Source organism: Aspergillus eucalypticola (assembly GCF_003184535.1).
Source record: "Aspergillus eucalypticola CBS 122712 chromosome Unknown BO83scaffold_12, whole genome shotgun sequence".
NCBI lineage: Eukaryota > Fungi > Ascomycota > Eurotiomycetes > Eurotiales > Aspergillaceae > Aspergillus > Aspergillus eucalypticola.
The window spans coordinates 82,253-105,158 of record NW_020290286.1 but is presented as its reverse complement, the minus strand read 5'-3'; the positions used below and the strand labels follow the sequence as shown (position 1 = coordinate 105,158).

General features: G+C 49.9%; 9 protein-coding genes across 9 annotated transcripts; 6 read left to right on the top strand and 3 right to left on the bottom strand.

The window, feature by feature from the left end:
- The first annotated feature begins 893 nt into the window (after positions 1–893).
- On the top strand, positions 894–1,397 carry BO83DRAFT_29981 (uncharacterized protein). The gene is made up of 2 exons (XM_025527126.1): positions 894–902; positions 968–1,397. Exon 2 carries the CDS (start codon positions 1,047–1,049, stop codon positions 1,341–1,343), a length of 297 nt encoding a protein of 98 aa, XP_025388076.1. The 5' UTR covers positions 894–902; positions 968–1,046; the 3' UTR covers positions 1,344–1,397.
- Positions 1,398–6,144: 4,747 nt separating this feature from the next.
- On the top strand, positions 6,145–8,591 carry BO83DRAFT_426945 (uncharacterized protein; the record flags this gene model as incomplete). Its single annotated transcript, XM_025535314.1, has 2 exons — positions 6,145–6,592; positions 6,673–8,591. 2 exons carry the CDS (start codon positions 6,145–6,147, stop codon positions 8,589–8,591), a joined length of 2,367 nt encoding a protein of 788 aa, XP_025388075.1.
- On the top strand, positions 8,506–9,104 carry BO83DRAFT_29950 (uncharacterized protein). The gene has a single exon (XM_025527125.1). It carries the CDS (start codon positions 8,760–8,762, stop codon positions 9,066–9,068), a length of 309 nt encoding a protein of 102 aa, XP_025388074.1. The 5' UTR covers positions 8,506–8,759; the 3' UTR covers positions 9,069–9,104.
- Positions 9,105–9,436: 332 nt separating this feature from the next.
- On the top strand, positions 9,437–11,312 carry BO83DRAFT_378347 (splicing factor ESS-2 family protein). Its single transcript, XM_025531230.1, has one exon. The coding sequence runs from the start codon at positions 9,546–9,548 to the stop codon at positions 10,977–10,979; it is 1,434 nt and encodes a 477-aa protein (XP_025388073.1). The 5' UTR covers positions 9,437–9,545; the 3' UTR covers positions 10,980–11,312.
- Positions 11,313–11,407: 95 nt separating this feature from the next.
- BO83DRAFT_437308 (MID1 family protein) lies at positions 11,408–13,865 on the bottom strand. The gene is made up of 2 exons (XM_025536007.1): positions 12,402–13,865; positions 11,408–12,343 (listed from the first exon to the last, which is right to left on the bottom strand). The coding sequence occupies exons 1-2, from the start codon at positions 13,570–13,572 to the stop codon at positions 11,670–11,672; spliced, it is 1,845 nt and encodes a 614-aa protein (XP_025388072.1). The 5' UTR covers positions 13,573–13,865; the 3' UTR covers positions 11,408–11,669.
- A 324-nt stretch (positions 13,866–14,189) lies between these two features.
- BO83DRAFT_313063 (magnesium transporter CorA family protein) lies at positions 14,190–16,240 on the bottom strand (the record flags this gene model as incomplete). Its single annotated transcript, XM_025527545.1, has 2 exons — positions 14,190–14,769; positions 14,829–16,240. The coding sequence occupies 2 exons, from the start codon at positions 16,238–16,240 to the stop codon at positions 14,190–14,192; spliced, it is 1,992 nt and encodes a 663-aa protein (XP_025388071.1).
- A 2,540-nt stretch (positions 16,241–18,780) lies between these two features.
- On the top strand, positions 18,781–20,727 carry BO83DRAFT_378344 (homoserine kinase). The gene is made up of 3 exons (XM_025531229.1): positions 18,781–19,487; positions 19,601–19,899; positions 19,980–20,727. The coding sequence occupies exons 1-3, from the start codon at positions 19,064–19,066 to the stop codon at positions 20,319–20,321; spliced, it is 1,065 nt and encodes a 354-aa protein (XP_025388070.1). The 5' UTR covers positions 18,781–19,063; the 3' UTR covers positions 20,322–20,727.
- A 274-nt stretch (positions 20,728–21,001) lies between these two features.
- BO83DRAFT_360611 (signal peptidase complex subunit 1) lies at positions 21,002–21,590 on the top strand (the record flags this gene model as incomplete). The annotated part of the gene is made up of 3 exons (XM_025529411.1): positions 21,002–21,100; positions 21,223–21,282; positions 21,387–21,590. The coding sequence occupies exons 1-3, from the start codon at positions 21,053–21,055 to the stop codon at positions 21,588–21,590; spliced, it is 312 nt and encodes a 103-aa protein (XP_025388069.1). The 5' UTR covers positions 21,002–21,052.
- Positions 21,387–22,760, bottom strand: BO83DRAFT_378343 (SCF ubiquitin ligase complex subunit HRT1). Its single transcript, XM_025531228.1, has 5 exons — positions 22,655–22,760; positions 22,274–22,543; positions 22,129–22,207; positions 21,997–22,067; positions 21,387–21,930 (listed from the first exon to the last, which is right to left on the bottom strand). Exons 2-5 carry the CDS (start codon positions 22,385–22,387, stop codon positions 21,832–21,834), a joined length of 363 nt encoding a protein of 120 aa, XP_025388068.1. The 5' UTR covers positions 22,388–22,543; positions 22,655–22,760; the 3' UTR covers positions 21,387–21,831.
- Positions 22,761–22,906: the final 146 nt, after the last annotated feature.

The window sequence follows — 22,906 nt, the reverse complement described above, 5'->3', positions numbered from 1 at the left end:
CATCCATCATCCCATTCAGTCATAAATTGGTTTAGTTTTAGTGTACTGACTCGGTACAAACTAAAACAGTAGACTTAAGTAGAACTAAACTAAAACTAAACTAAACTAAACTAAACCAGCACCACCACCACCACCCACAGTAACAGCGAAGGAAAGGGCTGGGCTATTACCTATCGTCTCTAGTCTCGAGTCTAGACACCAGGGATCGTCAGGAGTCCTTCGAACGATGGAGAAAGAAGTTGGGGGCAAGGGAAGGGAGGGAGGGGGGAAGTGGAAATGGGTGGGTTGGGTTGGATGGTGCTACACGCTAGGGGGGGATAGGTGTAACTTGGAAAAGAAAGGGATGGACATAGTGGTGGTTATTAAGGTTGGATCTGAGACAGTGGTGTGGTAGTAGTAAGTAGTTGGGAGGCTGGGTGTGGTGTTGTTACTGCCTGCCTTTTGGGGCTGAAGCGAGATGTGTGAAGTTAGTTGTTTTGTTTGAGGATTTGAGATGTGGATGGGGGCTAGTTTGGGGGGAAGATGTGTGTGTGTGTGAGGGAAATTGTTGGTTTGGTGGTGGGATTTTTCTTTGTAGTGATGGTTGTGCGTGTGTGTATGTCTGAGAGGGGCTTTTTTTTTTTTTTCCTTCGGTCAGTCTCTTTCTCTTTCTTTCTCTCTTTCTTCCTTGCTCCGTCTCTTTCTCCGACCCTCTTTCTCTCTCTCTGCGTGTGTGGCTTCTCTTATCTGCGATATATTATCTCTCAATGGGGCTCTCCATTATGGCCTTACTGTGGGTATCTGCACAAAGATGGAGGAGGATAAGTATAGTACCTGAACTTGTATGGTATGGTATGGCCGGTGCGGATAATGGGTATCCGTATCTGTTCCGGTATCTCCAATACTTGTTTGGAGAAGGGTATGTAAGTAAAATATACGTAAGGAGAGGGAAAAAAAGACCCTCGGTGGATCAGCTGACGAGCCTCAGCTGCACCGGAAGAACTGCTTCTTACGTCGGGATTATTCATTATTATTATTAGTAGCCATTGACGGCTGAAAGCAGGCGGATGCCTACCGATTCTCATGCAGTGTTCCTGTCCACAGCTGCCCCAGTCAATGGAGTGACTGAACTCCATATTGGACACGTCTTCCCTGCTGGCTGGGAAGATTCTCCCACGAGCAGGCTGCACATCCAGACCGCCGGTCCATGTAAGAGAAGAAAAAGAAAAGAAAAAAGCAAGGAACGTGAAGGGGGAAACGTGACGGGCTGCACGAGAGCTGCAGGTACATGTAAGAGGCGCATAAGCAAGTTCTGGGTTAGTCAAGATGAGAACATATTAGCGGTGTGTTCGCACTCAATCTGAGAACTGAGATCTGGGATGACTCAATCGAGTAACCCATCTGAATCTGAATCCTTTCCCGTCTCCTCCCTCTTTTCTTCCCCTCCTTCTCATCCTGCAATGGTTCCTTTTCACCTCCAGGTTCCGAGGTCCACCCCGTAGAGTCCGTAGTCTCCGGTACTAACGATAACCGACCATGGGGAAAGTAGCAATTGACAGCTGATATGACGTTTCCAATTGACTTTCAACGGACGCTGTAAGAGTATCCGTTCATCCAACGTCTTTTTGTCGGTTGGAGACGGCCGAAGCACATGTGGAAATTCTGTCATCTCGGGCCCGAGGTAAGACCCATTGGAGACGGAGACCGACTGAACAATCAATCAATCATGGCACTTGCTGGGAAGCAACGCGTCCCTAGTACTCAGTACTACCATTTACTTTGCAGGTGGCTCGCGTGGTAATTTTCCTTGGTGTTCCTCGGTACCTAAGACTGAACCGCACCCGGTGGAACAGAGAGGAGCACTACTGTTAATTGTCCATATCCTCACTGGGTCTCGCAAGCCCGGACATCCTGGTCACTGCATGAATCTGTCTCTTTTAAGATGGGGACTGACCAGGATGGTCGCGGGTCGATTTAATATGATGAGTCGATTTCACCACGTTAAGTGGATATAATAATCCACCACCGCTTGGGCGGATTCTGTGCGCCGTTCGCGTCTGCCACCGTCCCCTCCCGTCGGAGCTGTCCTCCAATTCCAGCAGGTAGATCCAGTAGTTAGTACAGCAATGGAGAAGAGCGCAAGTACTAGTAGATATTAGTGGGTTGTGGCTGTAGATGTATGTATGTATGTATGTATAATGTATGTGTATATGTTGTTATTCCCACCCTTGGCTAGCAGTTATGAGAATAATCACTTTTTGAGTTAGAGTTATACCTGTCATGTTGGAAAATGTTTGTTTGTGCCTGGCGCGGATGCAACCTTTCACCCAATTGCCATTTACCGGAACCATGGTTCAAGCATCCCCTTCCAGCCCGTGGCTTCCCTCTGGGTCCCCGAACCAATCTGGCAAGTCAACCAGCTTATCCCGACACACAGGATCCGCTCTGGCGTTCACAAGGTTCAGCCAGGCCGAGAAAGCTTCCGTCGGGCGTCCAGTCAAGACACTGCAACTATGGGCTAGCACGACTTCTGTTGCCCGGTGGAGAGAAACGTTGAAACTGGGCCCCGAAGTCTCCCTCTAAGCGAATGAAGATCCGGTGGTGCCTGAGTTTGACGTCTCGCTCGTATTGTCGGGACAAGGGAGAGGCAGGAAAGGAGGAACAAAACATCCCTCGGTCAAATTCGAGGCTGTTCGGATGTCATGCTGTTTGGGTTCATAGAGTCTCAGGACTGCTTATGCACTAGGTAGTCCTAGGCACTGTGCTCCGTAAGTCTGTCTGTACCTACCCAGTAGCTGCATGCATGCATGTAGGTACGTATGCATGTCCACAATGAACCCGTCAATCAGCGTGCTCGCCTGCTGACAGTATGGGGTTTACCCCGAACAAACGCGCGAATATTTGGACCTCTGTCTCTCACTCTTTCGCAAGAGTAGTCCGTCGGAGAGTAACGGTGCCAATGATAGATTTGTCTTACTTCAGCCGGTAGGAGAAAAAAGGAAAAAAACCTCCAAGATAATGGCCGAAGTCCATGCATGACTTCGATTGACCATGATCCCATTGCACATTGTATCGCATCCATCGCCTATAATTGATTCACTATCAGCCCTTTGTGGTTCCGTCGAACCCACCGCCAATACTCGCCCAACGGAAGTCCCCGTGAGATCATCGCGTCTGACCGAGAGTCCCGAGCTGAGAGCTCGGTGCTCGACGGTCAGATAGATTAATTATCATGTTATTGATTCTGGGCCCTTGGGGGAAATAGATAACCGATAGTAATCTGTACCAAAGTGGACTCTGTAGGTCATTGCAGCATCGTTTAGTTAATTGTCTTGGGGAAGGTAGAACGCATATCATTCATTAGATTACCGTCTCAGCTCATCATTCCATAAGCAACAACGACAACAACAGCTTTGTGTGTGTGTGTATGTGTGCGTCGAGGAGACGATTTCCGACCGCTAATCAACATGTTTGCTTTTTCTCTTTATTTTTTTTTCCCTTATCCTCCCTGTCATTTCGATGGAAGCCCCTAGAACCATGGCTGGAAGCCCATGTGCGTTGTTTTGTTGCGCCGGAGGAGTTTTAGTGCCTTGAGGGATCTCTCTCTTTCTGTGTGTCTCTCTGTCCATCTCGAGTCCATGTCTAGGCAAAAGCCCGATCGATCAGCGCACGGCGCAATCCATGGACCCCGACAGATAATAGTAATTACAATTAAGACCGAAAAGGGAAAGCAATCGAGCATACCTAGATTCGGTTGAAGTCCCGCTCATCTTCACACTGTCTTTCTTCTGTCTCTGCTTCTGTATCCGAGTCTGTCTTCCCCTTTCCCATCTTGGGTGATACCTATTACTCACTTGGGTATCTTGGAGTTGGGGGAACTGCGTAGGTGGTAGTTAGTTTAAGGGGCAATTGACTAACTAGACGGTTAATAGGGGAGGAGAGTTCGGTCAATTGGGGGCTCATGGGTTAGGCAGTCGAGCCATTGAATGTCTGTGCGAAAGGGGGAAGGGGGGTGAAATAATTCCTTTTCTTTTTATTGCGTATTCCTTCAAAATGGCATCGTGTCGTTTTTCCCCCACGAAGGATGATAGTGTCTATCTTTGGTTCAACTGCCTCGGGATCGAACGATCCTGTGGATTAGTCTTAGGAGGTTCGTTCAATTCCCCCCTCCCTCGGTTGCCTCTTTGGGGGGAGGAAGGAGAAGGGAATGATCCCTTTTCCATCTTCCCTTCGATCATGATCTCAAACGCATGTTGCTTTTTTTAAATATACCATATCCACTCTGGGGGAAGATGACGATGACGATGATGTTGCTACTGCAGCTGCGGCGGCGGGACACGACAGATGGGAAAGGTGTCAATGTCAATTCATACTACTACTTACTTACACATACACAGCATACACACGCACAAGCTTGGTTTTGGTTCCATAGGGCCGATTGCTATGTATGATTGCTATCGGGAAGAGAGCCGTAAGGCGGATCCCAGGATTCAGGATGATATATTCTGAGACTTGTCAACTACTATTACCTGTTTACTCCGTAAGGCCTTTTCTTTGGGGGGGGGGGGGGCGCCGAGGAGCGAGGTCCAGGCATACTTGAGGTAGTAGTTAGTATCATAGTGGCTGATTGTTACCTTAATTGCCCGCTGAACGGAAGAATATCTGACACCGGTAATGATTGTGTCAATCAATATTAATCCTACAGCTAAAACAAATGTCCTCGGGCAGGGCCAATGGAAAATTCACCCATTTACTTCCCGAAGGAAGAAAAAGAAAAGAAGACAAAGTTTTTCAACGGCGAACGTGGGCGGGACAAGAAAGTAAAAATGCTAAAAAAAAAAAAAAAAAACAAAAAAAAAGAAAAGACAGAGATGAAAAAAATAAATAAGTCGGAATAAAAAAAATAAAATAACAACATAGGTTTACCATTTTGAGTTTTTTATTTTTTGACTGACTGACCCTGCTGGCTGAAGCGGTTATTTACCTTACGGCATCCGATGCAGTGTTGGGAGAGAGGGGAAGGGAGGGAGGAGGAGGAAAATACGCTCAATACCCCTGCCGTCCCGTGTTGTTGGTGTACCGTAAAATAAGTCTGGAACTGGGCTGGGATTGACATCGCCAGTATTTGATGATCGTCTCGTCTCGCTCCTTTCCCTCCATCTACAATTTCTACTACTAGTATAGTCCTCTTCCCTCCCCCCCTCTCCTTCACACACTCTCTGTCTCTTCTTTCTCTGTTCTAGCCTACCCCGTCTCAATTTCTTTCCCTTCATCTTAGTGTGGGTTTCGTAGTAGTTTGTTGCTGCTCTTTTTATAGTGCTGGTTGTGATCGTTTGTCTTTTCCCCGTTCACCCAGTGTTTTACCCTCGTTTTCCCCAGAATTTAATCCCATACCTTACTACTTACTACTACTTTTACTATTTCACTACTTCACTATCTACGGACTAGTCCCGACCCATCATTCCTTTTCGTTGGTACTGCGGCCACTAGTTTGGGTCCGTCCAGTAAAAACCACTTGCTCCCTAAACTGTTATTGCGACAGCGACGGCTGGAACTTTACTTTACGGCTCATTTACTCCATCCTTTGCCCACATCTGTTGTCTCCATATCTTCTTCACACGCTCTCTCTTGATTTCTCTTACTTACTCGTACTCTCTCCACTATCTTTCTCTCTCTCTCTCTCTCTCTCTCTCTTTGCTTTCCCCTCTTGCAATTGATCTATCATTTCCATTTTCCTTTTGTTTCCCCCTCCCCCATCATCTCATTCCTTCTTGTCACTTGTGACCCAGGGTTTTGGATACGTTTCCCGCGGCCGTTTCAACTTTCAATCTAAAACACTCAAGAAACTTTCCGTGGCTCTCGACACGGGGCATGCGCTTTCAACCTCGACCTTGAAAACCCGCCAATCTTCAGCTCGTCGGTGCTCTCGACTGCTTTGTGTCTCCCCAGCTCTCTGGTGTGCGGCATCTTTTCCCTACCATGGTCAAAGCTAGGACCATCCCATCACAATCGGAGGCTTAACGGTCGCTCACTTGCTTCGCCTTGCTCATTTGCCCGCCCCCACGACTCGGTCATCGCCCACCTGGATTCCCTGATATATAGTCAACATACCTTCCCTCTGTTCCTCTGATGCAGGCTTCCCACCCGCCAGTGTCCATTCACACCATGTCCCAGCAGGATCTGGACCGTCCCTCCGCCAGAGCACCCCATAACGAGTCCCCCGAACCATATTCGGTCCACACCCGCTCCAGGTCAACTGCACATGCGCATAGTCCCAAGCGGCTGTCCGTGTTCAGTGGCCGCTCTCGCAGTAACACCACCAACTCTACCACCTCTTCCCGCCGTTCCCCCGCGTCTTCCATGACTTCCGTGGATGCAGCATCGCTGCCGTCGCATGATGACCGGGCAACCTCGGCGGCTGGTGTCCGCCATGAACGGCCCGAGAGCGTGACCAAGTCGCTCCTTTCGCGGGGAAGCCGGATCCTCCGTCGTCAGGGAAGTAAGTTCCACATTGTCTCCACGCTGGACGAGGAGGATGAAATGGAGCGTGAAAAGCCTCGCTTTGAAGTCTCGGAGATCTTCAGCCGGAACAAGTCACGCCATAGTGATGCGCGTAAGTCACTCCTGTCACATGCGCATTGCGCTGTAATTGTCGACATTGTATTCAATGCTCACACAATGGACTCGCCACAGATGACCAGCTGAAGAACCTCATCTCGGATCCTTTTGACTTCCACCATCTGACTCATACGAGCCCGTCCCAATTCCAATCGCTGGAAAAAGCCCGGGAGACTGACTTGGTCACTGAGTTCTCGGCCATTCGTGCCTCTCAGAGGCCTGTTACCAACCTGAAAGGAATTCGTGCTGAGGACCTGCACTTCCGTGACTTCTCCACGGAGGATCTTACTCAGTGTGGGACGGCCATTGGCTGTGACGACGTTGTTCCCCCTCCGCCAAGTAGTCCACCAGCATCTCCAGGTGGTTCCTCGTCGGTGAGTCCCAAGCAGCGCGACCTCAGAGGACGAAGAGAATCGCGCGTCATTGAGAACTTCTCGCGGCCTGTCCCAAGGTTTCCTAGAGTTGGGTCAACCAGCCCGCCGCCGAGAGCCTCCTCCCCGAGACTGGCATCCTCCCCTGAATTACCTGAGCCAGCTCCTCGCGCCATTGACGAGATCCTGGGTCTGTCAACCCAACCGACATACCCGGAGCATGTATACTCGCATACCGAGGATGTAGAACATGCTGCTGCTTGGCCGCAGATCCCTATGGAAGACATGTTCCAGCCTCCTTCGGGCCATTCCTTCCCGACCAGCGTCAACAATGAAGTGATGAATGCCCGCACCTCGTCAATGTCCTTACCCACTCTGTCGTCAGACTTGGAAGACGTGCCAGAAGAAGAGGAGCCGGCCCCCTGGCATGAAGGAGCCGGCCTCGAAACTGACGAGGTCTCTCCTCGCGCGCCTGTTATGTTAAGATCTCCGCCTCTGTCTGAGGCGCGATCTCCATCCAACACTTCCCTGGCTGGCCCTAGGTCCGATTTGTCCATTTTTGTTGCCGAAGACTTGTCAAGAAAGTTCGCCGAGGCACTGGGTTCCCCCACCCTTCCACAGGATCGTATTGCACCACTGCAAGAGTCCATGGCTCGGGAGCCAGTCCGAAGGAGATCCTCAGTCAACTTGAAAGCCATCCAAGAAACTATATATGAGTCTTGGGACGCAGACATTGACTACTGCTATGAACATGCTGCCGAGTCGAATTGCAACTTTGACTGGACTCGCAGTTCACTTGACGAGGCTCGACAAGACGATGCGGAACACGGGGTTACTGGCGCAGATGGGAACACTGCGATGTTTGAACCAATGCGGCTGAGCGCGTCGGCCTTGCCCGCTACTGACCTGGATCATGTCCCCAGCGCACAGGTAGTGGTTACCTCCACACTAGATGACAACACTGGCATTGCTGTGACGCAGCGGGACAGTGATTATTTTCAGCCTGTGAGGTTTGCCCCTACCTTGGGGAAACATATTAGCCCCGATTCGCTGTACGATGAGTATTTGACGGCGGACACGGAGTCAGACCGACACTTCGCCTTCTACTCGCAGCCAGGTGTGATCCAGCCTATGGACCAGTCTGTGTCTCCCCGGAGCAGCTTCTCCCCCATCAGCAAGTGTAACTCCCAGGAAAGTTTGATCCTGTCCCGCGCCGCGTCGGTCGTCCGCAAACATCGTTCCTCCGTATCGACTGCTAGTGTTCCTGATCTGGTGCACAGTTTGGCAAGCAGCCGTGAGTTCCACCCATCTGAGCAGAGACTCTCAGGTGAACTTTCAGGAATGGGGCGCCCCGAATCTTCCCATCACCGGCAGACCAAGAGCCTGGCCCGCGAAGTTGAAGCCCAGCTTCTTTTCCGAGCCGATGGCGACGCAAGCCCCGAGCCTTCAGGCTATGCGTCCACCGTGGGTCCTTCCATCCACGACAGAGCCAAGTCCACCACTGAAGTGGAGGCAGGCCCATTGATTGCCAGAGCCATCAAGAATGATGCTGCCTCTAGGGCCGCCCCTCGGCGCAAGGGCCGAGCATCCTATTCTCTCTTCCCCACTCCTGCAGCCAATTGAGCTGCAATCAACCTGACGACAACTTGCATCCATCACAGACCCCTTGTTCTCAGCATTCTGCAACATTCCGTTTCTCATCCGTTCACTTATAGAACTTCTTCAACGACTTGATGATTCTTTATTTTTTCCCTCATTGTGGTGGCTTGCGTTTCGATTTCTCTGCGATGAATGTTATCTATTGAACCGTCATTCGGTCCCAATCTTGCGGGCTATGCGCTTATGTTTTCTTTGTTATTTCCTCAGATTTTCTTCACTTGCATTTCCTGGTGCATTTCTCAGCGACTGTTTTCCTCGGGAAGAAAAAATCTTGGGTGTTTTTCTGGCAATGGAGGATTTGGAAAGGACAGTGAACGGGGTTTCAGTCGGAGAACATTCTTTCGGATTTATATTTTTCATTTTGTTGGTCTCGGTTTTTGTCTGGGTAGCTGCTGCGATTGCAGTAGCACTTGTGTTGTTCAACATCCATTGTCGATTTAGGTCTGTGTCAGTATATAGATAGAGCAGGAAGGGATAACTGGGTCTGTCTGAAAAGAGTTGTTTGATACGAGGTTTACACGCGGGCAAACCGTGGAGAGGAAAAAGTGATGATTATAACATTTGATATTACTGTCACTATAGCATGAATGGCGCTATTCATTGATTCAGTTTTCAAGTACTGGGCATTGCAGTAGCAGACGTTGAAACAAGTAAGCCCACGTGCATCAGGCTAGACCAGACCACCTGATCGCCATGTGACGGCGGCTCTCACCGCCAACAAGGGCGGTCTGGATATTCTGCCAGTAGTGTGCTCCTTCCTCTGCTGATATCGGGGATCGCTCTTTCCATGTTCGTCATCCACGCTTGGTCGCAGACGAGCATGTCGTCTTCCTTCTTCCCTTGCCTCTTCATCATTTAGCAACCTTCTTCTTCGATACTTCTACGCTTATGTCTTTGTCTCACACGCAATCACCAGTCATGTCTGCCGACTCGCAGGCTCTGACCAAACGTCAAAGCGAAACCAGCCTTATGCCCCCGCCGCCGCCACCCAAGCGTATCAAGCGGCCGGCCACTGTGTTGGACGAAGATATCTACACCAATGCTCTGTCGGAGATTATCGCGCGTGATTATTTCCCCGGCCTCCTGGAAGCCCAGGTGAAGCAAGAGTACTTGGATGCGCTTGATTCGAAAAACAAACAATGGATCGTCAGCTCCAAGAAGAAATTGACCGACCTGTTGAAGACACCGGGAAGAGCTCGATCGCATTCCGGATCAGCCAATATGACACCACGAGCCACCAATTCGGGACGCCCTGAAGACACCCCGATGGGCTGGGGTGGAGATACACCGATGTCAGTCATGTCAACAACTTCGTCATCTACTACACCCAACGTCGACCATGCTACTAAACCGGATGTGTCTCGCCTTGGGCTGCTAGAGTTCCAGGCCAAATATACGAGTGAAGATAATGAGTCGTTCAACAAGCTGCTCGATAAACAAAATGAAAAGCACCGCGAGAGATATAAATGGTTGTGGAGTGGGAATAAAATACCGACTGCTAGACAGATTGCGTATCGGCGGCAAGAAGCTAAGCGGATCGAGGCACAAGGGGGTAACCCAGATCAACTCAAGCAGGTGGCCATAAAGACTGACCTGGACGCCCGGCCCGCAAATCCAGATACCTGGAAGACTCAACCCGAGAACTCGCTCATGTTTGCGCCTTCTTCCATAGAGGACTCATATGAAACTATACAGCAAAAAGCCGAAGCATCATCGCGCGCAGGGCCCAAGCGGGTAGTGTTTCAGAACACACGGTTACCAGATGAGAGCGTCCAGCAGACGTCATCTGCCACAAATGCACCCCCGCCCTCACCTTCGATATCGGCCATTAAAGACGCTATTGCCGGACACCCTCGGCCCACCGAATCTGAAGCAGTATATACAGGGGGTGAGACGCCACGAGTGAATGGGTATGCCTTTGTGGATGAGGATGAGCCTGAATATCCCCTCGCTTCATCAAATGACAATAAGGATTCTGCGATTTCTCTGGATGATATTCGCCTGCTTGGCGGCAGTGATGCCACACCGAATCCTTTTGAGATCAAAGAAAACCGGAGACGAGAAGATATTCACCACCGCATGGTAGATCGCGTAGCGAGGTCTAAGCGAGCGGAGAAGTCCCTTCGCGAAACAAAGACCCCTGTAACGCCACGGTTCGCCAGCAGCCCACGACTGGACTTTGGTTTGCGTACCCCAAGTGCAGCTACGCCAGGAGGGAGGACGAACAAAGTGTTGACTCCCGCAGCACAGAAGTTACTTCACCAGGTGGGAAGTACGCCTCGTCTAGCGGCATCGTCCTCAAGTTCATCTCTGAGGAACATGTGGACACCGACCCCGAAAAGGGGCAAATAATGTGGTGTCTGCTTTCATACAAATTTCTCTCTTTCCTTCTGAAAGCAAAATGAGTTAGCGCTTGTGTTTCGACTTGACATTATCAGATACCAGGGATTATCGCGGCGTCATGAAAGGGGATTATATGCTATCATGAGTTAATGGTTAGAAGGGTTCGACATATTTACTACAACAATTGCCGTCTACATTTGGGCATCTGTCATATGGCAATGTATATACTAATTCAAAATCGTGAGATTTATTACTAGCTAGCTGCCTTTGGTCTAGTGTTTGAGACAGATCAAGGCAAGTCTAAAGACTTTTTTGGGTGTAGAGAAGACAGGCCCACCTGCCAACTATAAGCAAGTGTATTTTCGCAGCTTACGTCCCAAAACACTTCTCATTTAGGGGCCATAATAGTTGAAAATAACAGATACGAACTCCAGGCTGTAACATACAAGCCATCCTTACGCAGAGGGGCATTCGCATCTTCGTATAGCTATGCACATGCAATGCCTCTCTGATCCAGCATTATGACTCCACCATCTATGCCTGCTCCAAACATAAAGCAGACGATCTATGTATTCCACACTATACATACCCGATGCATGTCGACTAACGAAATTAAAAAAATAAAGAAAGAATAAGGAAGTCAAAGATTCTGGGGAATAGTGACACTCATTCGATTTAATTGCGTGCGATAAACTCCTACTACCCAAGAACCCAGAACAAAGTCCAAACACTTATCACCATATAGAGGGAGATCCAGATGCTCTCATGCAAACTGGAAACAGCATTAAGGTAATACGCTGCTCCAAGATAACTGCACGTGATGTCACCATTAGGGTCGCGTGTGCCGTACGACATATTCGCCCGCGGGCCTTCCGGACAGCCGAAGCCTAAAATCGAAGGACAATTCCGGACAAGGCTATGACAGACGCCCTGGCAGGGGAGAACTTCCTTGTATGGACCGGGGCGGATTTTGCTGTCGATGAGGGGGTTGCGTGAGTTGTTGGTAGCGGGGCTTTTGAGGAGGGAGGAGTTGGTGATCGAGGTGCCGTTGAGGAAGGGCTGGCCTGCATTCCGGATTTGAAGGTAGGTGGCGTTGCTGGAGAAGTCTGCGCATCGGGGAATTGTCACGGCGCAGAGCCATTGCTTGTATGCTTCGGCGCAGGTGTGGCAGGATACAGCGAGGGAGAACATGCTCTCGCTGGAGGTGTTGCATTGGACTTGTTGGAGGGAGTAGTTGAAGTTTTTGTATAGGGATGCTGCGTTGTCGTCATAGATTTGGCGGAGTTCGGTCATGTTGATGGAAGGGTTGGATGGCACTGCGTAGGCGACTTCGGAGCAGAATGGCAGGTCGTATACAACGGCACAGTTGTCATCTGTTTGGTCCTTCGTTAGGGTACGTTTAGACCATGCTATTGGGGCATTGTCTCTCACCTGTTTTGGTTGTAAAGTTCATGCGTGGCCATACTTTACCTCCACCTCCCACGATTCCATTGCCCCAACTGGTGGAATTGCCCTCACGAGCCATGAATCCGTAGTAGGTGGAGGTTTTGTTGAGACCGGTGACATAGAACTGCTCGGTTGGCCTGTCTACTGCACCCCGGGTGGTGAGGCTCGCCTCAACTTGGCTCTTCCCAATCTGCGCCAGCGTATCGAGAGCGCAGAATGACCGTTCTAAGCCAGAGATAGACGAACTGTTGATGTTGTTGGCGAACATTGTGTATGGAGGAGTCCTGTCCATCCAGGAACTGTAGTTCTGTGACGTAAGATCGGTGGTGGTGAGATTTCTCGTCGTCAGAAGCGCTGCTCCAGTGTCCGAATCAACTAAGAACATGAATTGATCACTCTCGTCGACGCTATGAAAATAAGCATCTGTCGAGGCCGCAATCTGGTAGGTGAAAGAACCAGAATATTCGGTGCTATTGGGAGCCGTCACTCCGACATAGACATCACCATTGGCCGTAAGGGTCATGCCCACATAGCCTTCCTCTGCTGATTTGATTGTCTGGTCGGACTCGGACTTGTCAGGCCCAGGCTTCTCTATCGATTCAGATGCGTAGACTGTCAGCTGCGGTACAGCCGCTGTGCTAGTGGAATCCGAGTTGTTGCGGCTGGGCTTCGAGCATGCCGTGAGGGACAAAAAAACGGTGGTGGAACGTTTGGAAAGATCGCGACGCTTATTCTCAGAGGTGCTGTTGGTCTCATCGCCATTCACGGGGAAATACCACCACTCCGTCTCGCCCATCTTGAGAGTGCCATTCTGATACTGATTGTTTCCGAGGGATGTCACCCCAGTGGGAGCCCGGCGAACTAAGTCGAGTCCGCGCGTATCTCCCTCTTCGTCTACCGCATCTTCGAACTCCAAACCGTTGTATTCTGCGAGTGGGAAAGCGAATTCCGGACTAGCCTCACCGAAGAGGAATTGGCCATGACTTCTGGAGGCCAGGGTTGAGGGATCTGGCAGGGCATTCTCATCCGCAGTCGCAGTCGCAGTCGCAGTCACTCTGCCAACGCAGATGGCCAAGGCAATTGCGCATCCGAGTACCGCGCGGACAGTCGCACGCTGGCGGCACTGTAGGCGTGGCGGTATAAGCCGAACGAACATTCAGGATGATTGAAGGATGGTTGATTGCGAGAGGAAAGGCATCAATCGACGTCCATGGGCTGTCTTGTGCCGGAACGTAACAATTTCCTCTCACGGCGGAGGCCAGCCGAATTGTGAGGGGAAATGCAAGTGCCAACGGGGATGGAGATGCGATCGGGGGCTACCCCATAAACACAAACAGCATTCGCCCCGTGTGACGTGAGTCCGTTCAACCTGGAATTGGAAATCCCAGTCGGTTGGCCGCTGAATTTAGGGAAGATGGGCCTGAGGTCATGCTGGCTGGAGAAGAAAAGAGTCTGGACTCTCGTAAGGTGTGGGATTTGCTGGTTGCCTGGAGGCTCCGAATCGCAGCTTATCTTGGCGCCGCCACTCCACTTCCTCCGGAAGCCTCAGCATATACTACTAACAATTTCGTGCATCCATCCCACCCCCCCCTTACTTAAATTCTACGGTATGTTTTCGTAGCTTAGGAACAAATATATTTTCTTTATGCATATGCACATCACTCACTACTACAAACAAATTGACCCATTCATGTCCAACAGATATTTACGTGCGTGATTTATATTGACAAAGCAACCCCTTCCCCCCCCCCCTCGGGGCTCACCCTGCTAGGCTCACACGAGCTTGTAGCAGCGAGCCACTACTCCGCTGAGAATGACAATAGCTGCAATAACCCCAACAATTCCAAAGAACCAGCCAAGTCCTGCCGCATCTTGCCCAGGGACGCGGACGTTCATTCCGAAGAGACCGCAGATCAGGTTCATAGGGACCAGCATGGTGGCAATGAGCGTCACCTTGCTCAGAACTTTGTTGACGTGATTGCCCAGCATCAAGTTAGTCACGTTCAGCTGCGCGAGATAGTTGGTATGCGATCGGCTAAGCATCTTCTCAAAATGCGCAAGGTTGGACATCATGGTTACGACGTGATCCTGAATGTCACCCAGGTAGAGACCGATGTCGCCACGCGGTGTCACCGAGTACTGCTCGTTGCAGCGCTTGGAGAAGCCCCGGATAACGTCCGCCTTGCCTCCTAGCAGGCGCATCAAACTCATGACCTTCTTGCGCAGACCACCGATGCGCGGCAAGAATGACTCGAAGTCATCCATACGCGCGATGAACACGAGATCTTCGATGGCCTCGGACTCGACCTCAATTTCCCGAATGACGGGCCCAAAACTATCAACGATATCGTCGCTAGAAGGCAATTAGTCAATATTGCCCACAGCGCAATACTCATCATTTCTAAAACTTACATCATGGCGTAACAGATCCAATCGCTACTCAGCGATACATAGTCACGGAGCTTTCCAATTCTCCTCCGGACGTTAGCGGCATGAGGGTTTTCGGTGAAAGAGAACGAGAGGACCCCATCACGAAATACGACCATATAAAAGTTGACTGGCTCCATGAAACGCTCGTCCGCCTTGTCCACCTGGTAGAATGTCCGGAAACAGACAAAGTAATACTGCTTGAAGAGCTCGACTTTCTCACGCGCTTCCTGGGTCAAGATATCCTCTGTTGTCAAAGGATGAATAGAGAAAGCTCTGGACAAAGCTCCCACCTCATCCTCAGTGGGGTTTAGGACATCAAGCCACCAGACACCTCCGTCCGGACCCAATTGGAAAAGGTCTCGAAAGGTGTCTCCCGGCAAAACCAGGTCACCCAGCTCGGCAGCATGCACGGTACTCTGTGCCTCCGACGAGAAGAATCCGAAGCGAGTAGGCTCGTTCGCGTTTTTGAGGGTCGCCAACAGTTCCTTTTCGTTTACGACTTCGGAAAAGTCCTTCTTTTCTTCCTTCTCCAAAGTCGACTCCAAAATGTCTTCTGACGAACGCTCAATGCTTGACGAACGTTTCTCTGCGTCCTTCTCGGACTTCTGAGCACCCGGACGAAGGTCATAAAAGACCCGCGGCTTCTGACTTTGCGAGCTGACGCTGTGCTTGCGTCGGTTTGCGGAAGGTTTCGCCTTTTGATTGAGAGCCACGAACTCCTCCAGTTCCTCATAGTCAATCACTGGAATTCTGCCCGGCTGTTCAAACGTCGGCAGGCAGCCATCATCGGTTGGCTCCAATGTTAAATCTCCAGGCTGCGGTCTGACCACACTCGCATTGCTGAAGGTTGGACGGCGAGGATGTGTGCCACCAGATACCGTGCGCTGGAGAATGGCTTCCAAGTCTGGGGCTGCATGGCTTTCCAAAGTATTCGCACGCTCTCTGCGACGCGGGTCTGCGAATGCTTCGACCGAATTGGGCGGGGACGTCGACCGAGCAGACACAGATGACTCGCGCGACAAGTTCGGAATTTCCTGGTGCGTGCGACTATAAGTACGGCCGTGGCGGATGTTCCCCGTAGGATCAACTGAAAAGCGACGTCCCATAGCATTGAAATCCTTGTCTGATCGATCATCATCCACTACCGCGGTTTCAAAATCACGCGATAGAGAGCCAGCTTCCCGAAGCGCATCCTCGATGTTGAGCAGGTCTGGACGCTGAGGCGTCTCGGGATTGAAAGCCTGCGGGACGGTATTTTGCCGACTCAGTGGCACATCGGGGGTGGCTTCCAAGCGTGGCGCATCCAATTGAAATCGATGATCATCCAATTCAGGAACCGGGGTGCTGAACCTGGTCAGGCACATGTATTTCTCGGACTTCGGTGACTCGGACATTGTGGCTATATCGGTGTTCTTGATTGATTCTTCCTCACGTGGGTATTTATAACAGGGTTGACGAAAGCGAATTTGCTGGCAGGGAGCCGATATTGTTGACTTAATGTTTTTTTGAATTGATTATATGCGCGGCGGCGTTCAAGGGCGCGGCGTCGGAAGTTGTAGACTGGATGAGAAAGGTCCCAGGGCGATTGCTCCTCCATCCATTAGCCAGACCCCTCGCAAGGGCCTGGCATTACCGATGCGCGTCCGTGTGCCAGCTTTGAGACTGCTTGAATAAGCTCTATTAGGGGGGTCTGGTGTCGCCCCCGCAGAAGACCCTGAACTTGGGGCCCAGAAGAGGGTGGAGGAGGGAAGACTGGTTGCAGCGAAGGCCCGCCAACTTGACTGAGTGAAGCGTAAGGAGCGCCGTCGCTCCGAAAAGTGCGGAGGAAAAGTGCGATGACAGAGAGAACTCCTTAACAGAGTTCTCGCAATTCAGCGCAAGATCCGACCGGCAGGATTGACGCCCAAACTAGGTTTAACGAGATCGAGAAGAGCTGCTGGACAGCGGATAATAAGTCGGACCAATCGGGCTGCAGAAGATCGAAGACAAGTTTCGGTCTGACTTCAATGAAGTGTTGGATTGAAAAGTGCACTGAATGTGTTTCAATGTGAGTGGTGATGATCGTCGGCACACTCAAAAGGAAGAGGGTGGGAGACGACTGGTAGAAAAAAGAGTCGCAAAAGTGGAATGGGGGACCCTATTTTTTTAAGAGTATGATGTAGTACGCACCACACTCGGAAAAATAGACCCCGTGGTCAAAGACGATGCGTCAAACCACGAGGACGGCGAAAAGAGCAACGGCGAATCAAAGACAGCCGGAACACTTGAAGAAGCACGATGCAAGATTCTAAAATATGTATGAATAAATTCAAGAGCAGTGGGTTTTAAAGATATCACCAAGGAGGTGATTGTGAGGAAGATGTCTCAAGGGGACAGGAGAGGACCGAGAATCAAGGCAGGCCGAGTGGAGGAGCAATTCTAGTATTTAATAAAATACGAGGGGCGGGCAGAAATTTCCGCTTCAAGGGTGAAAAATGGACTGAGGAGTCTGAAATTTTTAGTTGAAGACGCCGCGTCGGCAAAGGCCCCGAGGCGGGTTTAGTCCGGTCGTCGTCCAATCACGCCGGTGGCTTTTAGTAGTCTGGAAATCTGGTTGCTCCCGAGTCCGTGGCCATCATCAGCTGCTCTGCAATAATAATCCAGTGAGTAGTCACTCCCACTACATGTGGGATGGTCAGATTTATGATTGTTCAAATCATTGCTTGACCTCTGTGAGGAATCAGGAATCGGGAATCTCCTGGAATGGTCTTGCGTTGTGGATGTGGACCTTATTCGAGTGGATTCTATCTAGTATCTATCCATTCATTCAAGCTGCAAACCTGAAATTAATTACAGTACTACTACTGGGCACCTGTCAAAAACTTTCCTGTGAAAGAATTATTTATATCTCTTTTGGCTGGCAAACCTGCACGTTCCAGATCCAATGGTTGCCGTGGACAAGCCAGATCCGTGTGATCTACCCACTTCGTCCAATACTATCTCTCATTTGCTAGCATCCTAACCAAAAAAAACTAACCACTCTTACTTCACTCTATCACCCAAGGTTCCCAAACGGAATTGCGCGAATAAGACCTATCTAGGCAGCAATCTCAACATCCCATCCTATCTCGTTAAGACTGCGTCCACATTAGCTGTTGTATGGCACTAAATACTTACTACTCTGTACTAAGTACTTAAGTATGTCTTGCTTCGCCCGAAGAAGTCTTCATCTCCATCTCCCAAGTGGGTGTAAATACTGGTAATATTACCTTGCCACATGGAGCCTGACTTAGGGGGGAGAAGGTCGTCTTCTGCTGCCCAATGAAGGCTAAGTTGATCATAGCTGAGTCGCACTGCAATTCCAGCCCTGCGTATCCAATTCCACACGCGAGTGGACGAAACAGGGCAGAAAGGATCAAACCAGATCTGGCTCATTCTCGAAACACATCATCCTTCCAGGACCCCCACAGGGGTATGCATGAAAACTTTTATGATATAGTATGTATGTCATTGTCACACCTTTTCCACCGAATCATTGTTAGTCTGTTCAGCTATTGTAGGACAATGAGTAGGGAGAGAAGTCTTTTTGGGCTGGTCGGAAAAGTATATTGCACTTGAAGGAGGAGGGGGGGAAGCAAGCGTTTGCGGCTGAGGTTGTGTTGTGTTTGTAATAATACGCACAATCTTCAGGTCAGATCGAGGGAAAGCGATCGCATGACTCCAAAGAAAACTTGTATTGATTAGTTACTATTTGCCAGCTTAACTATGGATGTGAACAAGGAAGTACTTTCTGTAAGAGGTAGTAGTAAGTATTAATAAACATGTCACAAACAATGATGATAGGAGAATTTGGAAAATAATCTTCGAACTTGGCTTTGTGGCACCTGGATCTAGCAAAGCCCTGTGGTCCCTCACTTGCCCGCTTTCTGCTTCCCCGACGTCGGCCTTTTTTTTTCCCTTCTAATTTTTGGAAATCCGTTTTCATTACCTTTTTTGACCACCGAGGACCGCCAAGAAAAGAAAAGAGTCACAACCTTAAGTCGGAGCCGAGTGCGATAATAATTATTATTGTAGTGACTCAAATCTATCTATCACTACTACACTGGTGACTGGCAACAACGGTGCTCTTGCCATACATACAACATACCTAGCAAGGCACTGGAGATTTCATCCCGCTTCAGTCCATTTTTCTTTCTTTTTTTATCCCCTGATCCCTCCTCCGTCCTTGTTCCTCCACAATGGCTGCCACTTCCTTTGTTATCAAAACGCCCTGCTCGTCCGCCAACATTGGACCTGGGTTCGACGTGATCGGTCTGGCATTGTCCATGCATCTGGAGCTCCACGTCACAATTGATACCTCCAAGTCGTCGCAACAACCACTTAACTGTCGTATCACATATGACGACCTGAGCAACAGTACCGAGAAGATCAGTCTGGACCCCGAGGTTAACTTGATCACCCGTGTAGCACTTTACGTACTTAGATGCCATAGCCAACGGGCATTCCCTGCTGAGACTCATGTGCACATCGTAAACCCGATCCCCTTGAGTCGGGGTCTCGGTTCTTCTGGCACTGCCGTTGTGGCTGGTGTAATGCTGGGAAATGAAGTAGGTAAGCTTGGGCTCAGCAAGGATCGTCTCTTGGATTATTGTTTGATGATCGGTAAGTCGCACGTCCGTCTTTCTGCTGGTGGGGAATAAAGTCGAGCATCCTGCATGCGATTGATACTGCTCGACACCTCGTCATTTGCTGGCTATCGCTCATCTGCTCAACAGAACGACACCCCGACAATGTCGCTGCCTCGCTCTTCGGAGGCTTCGTTGGCACCTATCTCAACGAACTCGCCCCCGAAGACGTAGCGCGCAAGGAGATCCCTCTCAGTGAAGTTCTCCCTTCTCCGGCCGGTGGCATTGACACCGGCAAGAGGCCTCCTGAGCCGCCCATTGGCATCGGTCATTACAGAAAGTTCCAGTGGGCCAAGGAAATCAAGGCTATTGCCATCATCCCCGACTTTGTCGTGCCCACCGCCAACGCCCGGAATGTTCTTCCTACCTCGTATACCAGAGCGGACGTTGTAAGCATTGTTCCCTCCGTCGCCAATTCCGAATCCGATAGCAAATGAGCTGCATCGGCTAATGCTATTACTTTGTTTAGGTCTTCAACCTCCAGCGCGCTGCCTTGCTCCCAGCAGCTTTGGGCAGCTCTCCGCCGGACCCAGACATGATCTATCTGGCCATGCAAGATAAGGTCCACCAACCATACAGACAGACTCTTATCCCCGGCTTGACGGAGATTCTCCAATCAATGAACCCACGTACGCAGCCCGGTCTGCTTGGAATCTGTCTGTCAGGTGCAGGCCCGACCATCCTTGCCTTGGCAACGGATAGGTTCGAAGAGATTGCAGACCGCATCATCTCTCGCTTTGCTACCAATGGCATCGCCTGCCAGTGGAAGTTGCTTGAGCCTGCCCAAGACGGCACCACTGTCCAATACTGAGAATCGGATGGCGGTTGCCCAAAGATCTATTCAAATCACACGAAAAGAAAGTCATGATTTGAGAGTCTGATAGATATGACCGCCATGATTGGTGTATATGCTTTCATAGACGGCTAGAGCCTGGGGAAGGGCTCTATAAACAGTGGGCACAACGAAAGTGACTCTTTCTATCACTCGTTTTTATGATATCCGTGTCCACATTCTCTTACTGCACAGTCGCCTAGACGGTCAGTCTTACAACTTATCAAATATAAATTTCCCTGCAAACACAGGATTGTCAAGGCAACTTGTGTACTCTTGTAAATATAAAGAGACTGTTTGATCATCTGACAGGAAGAGCACTGTTATTACAGATGCATTGCTAGAGAATACACAACCAGGCCACATTATCAATGGCCGTCCTCCCAACGTCCCTATAATGACACCGAAAACAAGGAAATAAAGAAAGAAATAGTAAAGGACGATGTTTAATCGAACGATGATGGGTAACTTGACTAAAACAATCAGGAGCACAATACGCTACGCCCGATACAGGCCTCAAAAATACGAATGTTACTGTCCATGTAACAATACAGCGTCCGATGGACCCGCGATAAGCAGAGGCGGTGGACATGCGACCACCTCAAGCTAACCTCAGCGCCGGCAACGAAGTAAAGGGTGCCCCTTCGACCAGCGACCGCCTAGATCGAACTGGGAAACAATCATATCGCCCTTTAATCAAAACATCCACAATGGAAAGTCTACTTGCGCCGATTCAAGATGCTCTGGAGGGTCAAATCGTGAGTTCTAGGTTTCCTCTGCGCCTGTTGTTTGGGTGATCGTTATTACAGCCACCTATGCGTTTACTTCTATCTACCTATCCGGAGTGTATGATTAACCATGTTGCCGTTTCCATGAATAGGACTTCCAGGGCCAGCGTATTGCAGAGCTTCTTAGTACGGTGCTTCTTGTTCTGTCGGGTGTAAGTTTCTCTACTATTTTTCTACGATGATGATGGTGGTGGTGGTGGTGGTGTTGTTGTTGATGTCTTCTGGACTGATTGCTTACGATGGTCGCTTTGTTTAGGCCGTTGCTTTCATTGTTGGATACATCTTCCAGGATATCCATCTAACACTCTGGGTCGGATTGGCCGGCACGTTAATAACTGGGTTGGCCGTAATTCCGCCTTGGCCTATGTACAATAAGAATCCCGAGAAATGGCTTGTTCCCTTGACGACGGGCGTGGGAGGTGGTGCAGGTATTGTGGTAGATGGAGTTAAGGTTGCGTGATACAAGGAGTCGCGGACCTTGGACATGTCTATTTAATATCCTGAATCAATCACAACTTGTCCGCTTGCGTGTGCACAAACAAAACCTGCATCGATAATTTTGAAAGCCGCTGCTGAGAACTGCGAAATGAACCACAAACGCCATAGAAAGCCCTCCCTTCCGGTTCTACCTTATAGGGGATATTGTAAGACATAGAAGATGATCCGCCCGTATTCGAACCCTGCGATCTTCGCACACGCGTTTACCGGCCGTACTTCTGGAACTCCCAGTCCCTATTGTCGAGGGGACAAACTTGACGGGTTTTCAGCCACCGCGAGATGCAGTGGAAGTGGAACGCATGCTAGAGACAGAAAAAAGCGGGCGTTAGTGTGGGATGCAGAGTGAGTGTCAGGAAGAGTTAACTTACGTTGCAGATACCCCAAGCAACTGTACACTCTTCAGTTGTAGACGAACCTTGGTTGGCCTGGCACTCGATACCTAGCAACCATCAGACATTAGACTTCGGGTTACATGAAGGCAAGACAGGTCCAAGACGTACAGAGATCCATGATGTGATTACGGCAGATTGCGCAGTTGTCGACGACAATATCCCACGCCCACAGAGCGACCGCGTTCCACTAGAAGAGCAACCCGATTAGCTTCAACGGTACTCAAAAGGGAAGCACACATCTTTGGTGCTGTACCTTCTTAACCTCAAACTTCTTCTTGCCGTCACTGGCACCTTCGGAAGCTTTCGACGATCCCTTTGCTTTGACAGCGGCGGCAGAGCCGGCTTCTTTCATTTCCACGTCCGCCATGTTGCGCGCTTTAACCCTTTGACGGCGCTTAGTCTGTCGAAAAACCGGTCACAAGTCGGAATAGGTGAACGAGCTGAGCAAGGTTCGGAGGAGGGGCAAGCAAATAGATTAATTACGTAGGTCGCTCGGATAGTGGTGGTACCTGACCTGTAGGTACTATTGGTAGTAGTTGTGGTTAGTTAGCTGATAACCCGGGGAGTGGTTGCGGTGTGAGCCCACCGGCAATACTCTCTGGTGGACGTAGATCGGAGAGGGGCATTGGCTTACCCGAGGAGCACTGACGTAGTAGGGGTATTTCTATCAAAGGAAGGGTTGATGGGAAATGATAAGGGTAGGAAGATGTATGAATCTTCGTTTATTTCCTTTTTTTTTTCTTCTTTTCTAAAAGCCGAGTACCTTGTTGGGGAAAATGATGTCCTGGGGGTATGAAGTGAGATAAACAGCAGTTGAATGGGAGTTATTTTTTGTTTTGTTTGCAAGGCTGCTGGCCGGGCAGTGGCGTAAGAACTCTATGCTTGT

Excerpts from the sequence above, each read along its gene's own strand:
- BO83DRAFT_378343 (XM_025531228.1), bottom strand. The coding sequence starts at position 22,387 with ATGGCGGACGTGGAAATGAAAGAAGCCGGCTCTGCCGCCGCTGTCAAA. Across the intron at positions 22,208-22,273 it reads AGAAGTTTGAGGTTAAGAAG|TGGAACGCGGTCGCTCTGTG; the intron begins GTACAGCACCAA and ends TTGCTCTTCTAG. Across the intron at positions 21,931-21,996 it reads TTGCTTGGGGTATCTGCAAC|CATGCGTTCCACTTCCACTG; the intron begins GTAAGTTAACTC and ends TTCTGTCTCTAG.
- BO83DRAFT_437308 (XM_025536007.1), bottom strand. The coding sequence starts at position 13,572 with ATGTTCGTTCGGCTTATACCGCCACGCCTACAGTGCCGCCAGCGTGCG. Across the intron at positions 12,344-12,401 it reads GAACTTTACAACCAAAACAG|ATGACAACTGTGCCGTTGTA; the intron begins GTGAGAGACAAT and ends AGGACCAAACAG.
- BO83DRAFT_29981 (XM_025527126.1), top strand. The coding sequence starts at position 1,047 with ATGCCTACCGATTCTCATGCAGTGTTCCTGTCCACAGCTGCCCCAGTC.
- BO83DRAFT_378344 (XM_025531229.1), top strand. The coding sequence starts at position 19,064 with ATGGCTGCCACTTCCTTTGTTATCAAAACGCCCTGCTCGTCCGCCAAC. Across the intron at positions 19,488-19,600 it reads GGATTATTGTTTGATGATCG|AACGACACCCCGACAATGTC; the intron begins GTAAGTCGCACG and ends TCTGCTCAACAG. Across the intron at positions 19,900-19,979 it reads CGTATACCAGAGCGGACGTT|GTCTTCAACCTCCAGCGCGC; the intron begins GTAAGCATTGTT and ends TACTTTGTTTAG.
- BO83DRAFT_378347 (XM_025531230.1), top strand. The coding sequence starts at position 9,546 with ATGTCTGCCGACTCGCAGGCTCTGACCAAACGTCAAAGCGAAACCAGC.
- BO83DRAFT_29950 (XM_025527125.1), top strand. The coding sequence starts at position 8,760 with ATGTTATCTATTGAACCGTCATTCGGTCCCAATCTTGCGGGCTATGCG.